General features: G+C 38.7%; 1 protein-coding gene across 1 annotated transcript; it reads left to right on the forward strand.

Annotated features, from left to right (window-relative positions):
- The first annotated feature begins 1,384 nt into the window (after window positions 1-1,384).
- LOC126929049 (protein SDA1 homolog) lies at window positions 1,385-2,668 on the forward strand. The gene has a single exon (XM_050745071.1). It carries the CDS (start codon window positions 1,842-1,844, stop codon window positions 2,088-2,090), a length of 249 nt encoding a protein of 82 aa, XP_050601028.1. The 5' UTR covers window positions 1,385-1,841; the 3' UTR covers window positions 2,091-2,668.
- The last annotated feature ends 6,510 nt before the right edge of the window (window positions 2,669-9,178 follow it).

A 9,178-nucleotide genomic window follows, 5' to 3' on the forward strand; every position in this document is an offset into this window, starting at 1 on the left:
GATAATGCATTTGAACAGTAAAATTTTTCTTTCTTTTTTTTTTTTCTTTTTTTGAGATGGAGTCTTCCTCTGTTGCTCCGGCTGGAGTGATCTTGGCTCACTGCAAACTCTGCCTCCTGGGTTCAAGCAATTCTCCTGCCTCAGTCTCTCAAGTAGCTGGGATTACCAGTGCTGACCCCCACATCTGGCTAATATTTGTATTTTTAGTAGAGACCAGGTTTCACCATGTTGGCCAGGCTAGTCTTGAACTCCTGGCCTCAAGTGATCCACCTGCGTTGGCCTCTCAAAGTGCAGGGATTACAAGTGTGAACCACTGCACCCAGCCTGAATAGTAAAATTAAATGTTTTCACATTTTGTAAAAATAAAATAAAGCCTATAAATCAAATTACTTTATATATTATTTATTTTCTTGTAAATTCAAGCATTTGAGGGCATTACTAACTATATCTCCTAAAAATATGTTCTTTAGCAGGGAAGGGTATGAGTTTGGAGAACTTGTAGCTGCAACTGGCAGGGTTTAGGGGCTGCTGGCCATCTGAGTTTCATTAAAACTGCTGGCCACGAAGCCAGTCTGCAACCAAAATGTCCAGCAGAAACAACAAGCTGCCCAGCAACCTGCCGCAGTTACAGAATCTGATCAAGTGAGACCCACTGGCCTACATCGAGGAGTTTGTACAGCAGTAAAATCACTACAAATCCAATGTGGAGATTTCCAAATTGCAACCAAATAAACCCAGCAAAGAACTAGCAGAGCTGGTAGTGTTTATGGCACAGAACATCCTAAATGTGTGCATCTTAATTATGGAGAGAAAGAGGGAAACTTCAGAAGAGCCTTTGCTTTGTGACAGATTAGCCACTGCTACCTAGAGTGTTTAAGTAATTTTCCTCAAGAGGTGAGAGATCTTCTCTCCTGCAATCATACCGTGTTGGATCCAGATCTTCAAATGACATTTTGCAAAGCTTTGATCTTGCTGAGAAATAAGAATCTCATCAATCCATCAAGCCTGCTAGAACTCTTCTTTGAACTTCTACGTTGCCATGATAAGTTTCTGTGAAAGACTATACACATATTGTGACTGATATCAAGAATATAAACGCAAAACACAAGAACAATAAAGTGAATGCAGTATTGCAAAATTTCATGTACACCATGTTAAGACATAGCAATGCAACCACAGCTGAGATGTCTTTAGATGTAATGACTGAACTCTACAGAAGGAACATCTGGAATGGTTCCAAAACTGTCAATGTTATCACAACTGCACATTTCTCTAAGGTCACCAAGATATTAGTTGCCGCGTTGACATTCTGTCTTGGGAAAGATGAAGATGAATAACAGGACTGTGACTCCAAATCTGAGAAAAAAAAAAAAAAAGAAGAAAAAAGCAGAGGTGTTTAACTTTTCAGCTATTCACTTGATTCATGCATGATCCCCAAGATTTTGCAGAAAAACTATTAAAGCAGCTTGAGTGCTGTAAGGAGAGGTTTGAAGCGAAGATGATGCTCATGAACCTCATCTCCAGATTGGTAGGAATTCATGAGCTCTTCCTCTTCAATTTCTATCCCTTTTGCAAAGGTTTCTGCAGCCCCACCAAAGAGAAGTAACAAAAATCTTCTGCTTGATGCACAAGCATCTCATCACCTAGTGCCCCCAGAGATAATTCAATCATTGCTTATGATTGTGGCATACAATTTTGTTACTGACAAGAACTCTGGAGAAGTCATGACAGTAGGAATCAATGCTATAAAAGAGATAACACCTTGATGTCCTCTGGCCGTGACTGAAGAACTCCTCCAAGACCTGGTTCAGTATAAAACACACAAGGATAAGAATGTAACGATGTCTGCTAGAACTTTGATTCAGCTCTTCCGAACACTGAATGCTCAGATGCTGCAGAAGAAATTCCGGGGTAAGCCTACAGAAGCCTCCGTAGAAGCAAGAGTACAAGAATATGGAGAATTAGATGCTAAAGTTTACATTCCAGGAGCAGAAGTTCTGGAAGTTGAGAAAGAAGAGAATGCTGAAAATGATGAAGATGAATGGGAAAATACCAGTCTCAGTGAGGAGGAGGATGCTGATGGTGAATAGATTGATGTGCAACACTCTTCCGATGAAGAACAGCAAGAAATCTCCAAGAAACTGAACAGTATGTCCACGGAGGAGCGGAAAGCCAAAGCTGCAGCCATCAGCACCAGCTGAGTTTTAACTCAGGAAGACTTCCAGAAAATCCTCATGGCCCAGATGAGAAAAGAACTTGATGCTGCCCCCGGGAAATCCCAGAAGAGGAAATACATTGAAAGAGACAGTGATGAAGAGCCCAGGGGTGAATTACTTTCTTCTCGGGACATTGAACGCCTTCATTAAAAGCCAAAGTCTGACAAAGAGACAAGACTAGCAACTGCAATGGCTGGAAAGACAGACCGAAAAGAATTTGTGAGGAAGAAAACCAAAATGAATCAATTTTCCAGTTCGACAAATAAAGAGAAGGAAAAACAGAAGAACTTTATGATAATGCGGTATAGCCAGAATGTCCGGTCAAAAAAATAAGCATTCTTTCCAAGAAAAATAGTTGGCACTACAAGATGCACTTTTGAAAAAGAGAAAAAGAATGAATTAACTTCCCAGCAAGTTTTCCACTCCAAGAAGAATGCTAAGTTTGTGTCATCACTCTGAAAATGGGTAAATCAAGCATGTTTGCTTACATTAAAAAGTCCAGAAGCACTCTATTGTGAAAACTGCTGAAAATGTGGCAGCAATTTGGTGTTTTTATTTTGGAGACAGCTAATGGTGGGAATGTTAATGTAAATAGTGGTGGTAGTACAAAATCATTTCATTTATCATTCAGGCAAAAAAAAGTATTGAGTGCCTATTGTCACTGTAGATATAAAACGAATGAGCTGTAACCCCTTCACTCAAGGCATTGACAGCTTAGCTGTAGGGGTGGACACACACATGTGTATTTACAGCGCAGTGTAGATAGTTCGCTAGTAGAGGTAGCTCCATATTTCTGTGAGGTTACTCAGGCCTTTTGGACTAACTCTGTGGGGATAGAAGTTATATATTCTTATAAAACAAAACAAAACAGGACAATGTTACAAGAGTAAGAGGTTCTTACTTGTACATAGGCTTTACCTGCTGAAAACAGGCCCTTGCTGCACAGATTTTGGGTACATGATTTAACTCTTTTAGTCAATCCAAAAGATTTAAGTGATCCCCTCCTTTTTTTTTTTTTTTTTTTTTTTTTTGAATGCCATGTGAAGGCTTTTTGGTTAAGACCTCACTTTTAGAACTGCCTTAAGTATAAATAGTACCTTTGGAATGTATTCAGTTCATCATTTGAGCTGCCTTCATTCTGGTTTCCTCAGCCTTCCTTCAGTCTGTAATATTTTCAGCCCACTGTTTACCTTGTCTCAATAAAAGGTTTCTAATCCCAAATAGGAAATAAATAAATAAATAAATAAATAAATAAATAAATAAATAAGAAAAAAGAAATAAAAACTTGTGAAACAATTTAGCCAGTTTGCTTTAAGCAGACAGTAAGGGAAGGGTCTCTGGAGAACCTCCCACTGGCTTCACAAATGCTTACATGAGGTGTTTTGTGCAGATAAGGGAACTTGCAAAGGGGATTGCCTAAACACATCCACAGTGGAAAATTCCATTCCTTAACGTATGTACAGTAAGGGATATAAATTAATATGGAGTGGCTCAGACTAAGGGTCCACAGGCACACTGGAAGGATGGGGTGGAGCCACCAGAAATTCGTGCCTTACACCCTTGTATTCAACTATGAAAGGGGCAACTGGCAACCTGCTTTCAAGACCCTTCTCTTTGCTGTGAGCTTTCCTTTCGCTTAATAAATTCTACTCCCCTCACTCTCTGGTGTCCATGTGCCTGATTCTTCCTGACCATGAGACAGTAACCCGGACTTAGCTGAGTTAAGGAGCAAACATCCTGCATCACTTGGAAAATCACAAAAGAAAATAAAAGAAGTTCTAACTAGCCCTCTTGCTATTCAAATTGTACTGGCAGTCCTAGCCAATGCAATGAGGTCCCAAAACAAAGGAAGAGACTAGCTAGGTGTGGCAGCTCATTCCTGTAATCCCTGTACTTTGTGAGGCCAAGGTGGGAGGACTGCTTGAACCCAGGAGTTTAAGGCTACAGTGAACCACAATTGCACCACTGCACTACGCTCAAGGTGATGGGGCAAGACCCCATCTCTAAAAAACAGATCCATTTACAATAATAAAAAACTTATAAAATATCCAGGAATACACTCAACAAAAGAAACATGCAAAATATATAATGAAATAAACAAAAAACTACAAAAATATTAAATAACTAAATAAAATTCAAGTAAAGAAGAGAGACACCCTTTTTCAGGATGAAAAGCCTAAATGTTATATAGGTATCGATTATACAAATAATGCAATTCCTATTAAAATCTTAAAGGATTTTCATGGAACTTGTCAAACTGACTCTAAAATTTATCTGAATCCCTAAGCTAGAACAGTGCCCAGCACATAGTAGGAGTGTGATAAACATGCTGATTGAACGAATTAGTGAATGAACAGCTTCAATACCATCATGTTAGTCCATTTGTGTTGCTATAAAGGAATACCTGAAGTGGGGTAATTTATAAAGACAAAAGAGGGCCAGGAGCGGTGGCTCATCTGTAATCCCAGCACTTTGGGAGGCCAAGGTGGGCAGATCATCTGAGGTCAGGAGGTCGAGACCAGCCTGACCTACACGGTGAAACCCCATCTCTACTAAAAATACAAAACTAGCTGGGCTTGGTGGCACATGTCTGTAACCCAAGCTACTCAGGAGGCTGAGACAGGAGAATCGCTTGAACCTGGGAGGTGGAAGTTGCAGTGAGCTGAGATCACACTATTGCACTCCAGCCTGGAAAATAAAAGAAAAACTCCATCTCAAAAAAAAAAAAAAAAAAAAAAGGAAAGGAAAGGAAAAGAAGAGAAAAAGGGTTTAGGCTGGGCACGGTGGCTCACGCCTGTAATCCCAGCACTTTGGGAGGCCGAGGTGAGCAGATCACGGGGCTGAGAGATCAAGACCATCCTGGCCAACATGGTGAAACCCCATCTCTACGAAAAAAAGTACAAAAATTAGCTAGGCTTGGTGGTACACGCCTGTAGTCCCAGCTACTTGGGAGACTGAGGCAGGAGAATTGCTTGAACCTGGGAGGCGAAGATTGCAGTGAGCCAAGATCGCGCCACTGCACTCCAGCCTGGCGACAGAGCAAGACTCCTTAAAAAAAAAAAAAGAAAGAAAGAAAGAAAAGAAAAAAGGTCTATCTGATTCACAGTTCTGTACAAGGAGCATGGCACCAGCATCTGCTCCTGGTGAGGGACTCAGGCTGCTTCTACTCATGACAGAAGGCAAAGGGAAGTTGGCCTGTGCAGGAATCACACGGTGAGAGTAGAGGCAAACATGGGGTGTCTGGCTCTTTTTAACAACTTGCTCTTGCAGGAACTAACAGAGCAAGAACTCACTCATTACTTAGAAGACAGCACCAAGCCATTCATGAGGGATGCACCTCCATGTGACCCACTAACTCCACCTCCCACTAGCTCCACCTCCAATATTGGGGTCAAATTTCAACACAAGATTTGGAGGGTCAAATATCCAAACTATAGCAACCTAGATGAAACTGACTCACATATTTATATTTCTAGGCTAGATTTATCTTCTGAACTCCAGATCAGTAGATCTGTTTAGTAATCTCTTCACTTGATTAGTAAGAAACCAATTCAGACTCATTGTGTTCAGAACAAAACTACTGTCCCTCTTGCAAACCCTGTGCTCTTTCAGTCGTCAAATTGAATAAGATTAAAAACAGAGAGTTAACTCTAATCATCCAATTGGCCGTTTGTTTGTTGTTGTTGTTTTGGGACAGGGTCTTGCCCTGTCCCAGGCTGCAGTGCAGGGGTGCCATCTTGGGTTGCTGCAACTTCCGGCTTCCAGTCAAGTGGTCTTCCAGGCTCCCAAGTAGCTGAGACCACAGGCTCACGCCACCACACCTAGCTATTTTTTGTATTTTTAGTAGAGATAGGGTCTCGCCATGTTGCCCAGGCTGGTCTCGAACTCCTGCACTCAAGCCATCTGCCCACCTCAGTCTCCCAAAGTGCTGGGATTATAGGCAAGAGCTACTGTACCTTGCCAATTGTCCATTTGTGATTACTGAAGTCATCCCAACTACTCCTAGGTGCATCTGCTAAATGTTTCTTGAATCTGTGTCTCTCATCTATACTGACACCACCATGTGCCATAATTCCTTCACTTTTCTGATGAATAACTTCCTAACCAATCTCTCCTCCTCAAACTCACTATTTCCCTGCTACTGCCCTCCTGCCTCAACTTAAAACAATGCCAGAATTGCAGGCTAGACATGGTGGCTCACACCTGTAATCTTCCTCGGGAAGCTGAGGCAGGAGGATCACTTGAGCTCAGGAGTTCAAGACCAGCCTGGACGACATAGAGAGACCCCATCTCTACAAAAAAAAAAAAAAAAAAAAAAAAAAAAAAAAGAATTTCCATTGCTTTTAGATAAATTCCAAACCCTTCATCATTACAAGTTTGGCCTGGCCTGGTTGCAACCTGTATCTTCAGAGAAATCTTCCACAGTATTTGCCCTTACTCTCTACTCTAAGCTTTGGCCACAGTGACCTTCTTCCAATTCTTCACGTATATTTCTTCCTACAACAGTGCCTTTATATATGCTGTTCTTTCTGTCTGGAATAATCTCATTTTTCTCTTATTTTAATTAATTCTAACAACCCTTGATATCTCATCTAAAAGATCTCTCTTATTCCTATTATATCTTCTTAAAAAACAGATGATTAGTCCAGGCATGGTGGCACATGCCTGTAATCCCAGCACTTTGATAGGTCAAAGTGGGCAGATCACTTGAGGCCGGGAGTTTGAGACCAGCCTGGGCAATATGGCAAGACCCAGCCTCTACTAAAAATAAAAAAGTTAACCATGTGTGGTGGCACACACTTGTAATCCCAGCCACTCAGAGGCTGAGGCATGAGAATCACTTGAACCCAGGAGGCGGAGGTTGCAGTGAGCTGAGATTGCACCACTGCATTTTAGCCTGGGTGGCAGAGTAAGACTGTCTCAAAAAAAAAAAAAGAAAGACAAAAAAGAAGAAAAACAAAATAACAGACTGATTATCTCTTAATAGTTTGGTTGTAAGTGTACCTTTATATGGTGATTTTTACACATTAAGCTCAATCAGAAAAGGAACTATGTGTTTTCATACTTACTATGGTATCCCTAGCTATGGCGCTAGGAGCTCAACAAATGAATGGAAGAATTGAAACTGATCAGGAACAATATATGCACAATGACTTGATATGGTAACCAATATAGGTCTTCACTGAATGAGAAGAAAGTTTTTTTGTTTGTTTGTTTTTTGTTTTTTTGAGACAGGGTCACACTCTGTAGGCCAGGCTAGAGTGCAGTGGTGCAATCTTGGCTCACTGAAAACTCTGTGAATGAGGAGAAACTTAATCTGGTTCTAAGAAAGTAAGAATCATAGGACCGAAAAAACCTGCAAATGTACCATATTTAATTTCATATTTTAAAACTATTTCCAAAGCACCATCCTAGCGTTTACATCAGAGCATTCATTACAATGAAAATAAAACCAGAAAGCGTTCAAATATGAGAAGACAGATTCGTCTATGAGGATTATCAGGAATTAATTTATAGTAGAAAATGACAAAGCTATTTCTTACAATGCTCAATAAAGAGCAAAAAAGATATTTAAACAAGAACTTGAATTTATTTGTGTTTTAAACCCTTGGTTTCATATGCTATAAATATTAAGACAAAATTTTTCATTATACTTTATCATTAAGTAAAAATCTAATTTAATAAAATGTTCATACATAGTAAGTGCTTAAGTAAAATAAATAAGAATGGTTGATAATTTCTCTTGAGAAATTGATAGGAATTTCTGTTTCAGTTTTTAAAAGTTCTTTAATTTTGATAAGTAACCTAAGAATATCTAAGCTATCATATAATTTTAAAATAGATTGAAACTTATTTTATATGTATTCATTTCTTACAGCCAAAAATTATAAATAAGAGTAAAGAAGTAAAGGCTTGCAAAATAATAGTTTTGATAATATTTTAAGCACTAGCCATTGGGAACAAATTTTAAATAGTAGGTTGTTGATAAAAATCCAATCCAGTTCTCTTAAATCCAGGGAATATTAAATTCCTTTGTAATAAAATAGTCTACTTGAAACTCATAGATATGTCCAATGTGCTGATAAAAAGTAAAACTTAGCACATCTATCTATTTTTCTAGTAGACCAAGACTGTTGGGAGATTTAATAGATGTGCCCCTTGTGTGTAGTCCCTAACACAACCTAAGAGAATTATAACTGTATGCCCAGTTAAGTTACTAAGCCTGTAAGAGGACTTCAAAATTAAGCAAATAATTAAATATCCTTGTAACAACTCCACTCAACTTATAAATTTGTAGTTTTGCCTTATCTCAGTTAAATTCTTAAGACATTCTTACTTTTTTTTTTTTGAAATTGCTAAAATAATGTGTGATTGTCAGTGTGTTGGAATTTACTGAAGATTTTGCCTACCTCCCATTTGTTGAGTGTGCATTATGTGCCTGGCTCTGTAGGAGGGACTTTAATTCATTTCATTGGTTCTTAAGAACAACCACATAAGGTTAAAAACTCACCAAAGTTAGAGTTTACTTAAGTATTTAAACCTGGGTTTTTCTGTCTTCAAAATTCCAGAATTCTCTACAGCTATGCCACACTTCCTTTCAGCTCTGTAAACTGCATAGGCTCATTTATTTTCTCAAATCTGTAAAAGTCTGTAAAACTTGTCTGATGTCTGTAAAACATCATCAACTTTAAATATGATTTTTTTAATGGGGAAAAAGAAAAACCAAATAATGTATACTTTGATTTTTCAGACACACTCCAATTTTAGAAAAGTTAAATGTGAAAAAGAAAACAAGCTCATGGATCTTGAAAGTATCTGTGATTTATTATCTCCACTAGCAGTGAGCAATATTCATGGTCTTCCAAAAATATAGAAATATAGTATTGGGCATTTAGTAATTGAAAATTATTCTATTTAAAATAGCAGCATAACAATGAGATTCTTAAACATTAACATAAAAG

This window comes from Macaca thibetana, chromosome 10, assembly GCF_024542745.1.
Source record: "Macaca thibetana thibetana isolate TM-01 chromosome 10, ASM2454274v1, whole genome shotgun sequence".
Classification (NCBI taxonomy): domain Eukaryota; kingdom Metazoa; phylum Chordata; class Mammalia; order Primates; family Cercopithecidae; genus Macaca; species Macaca thibetana.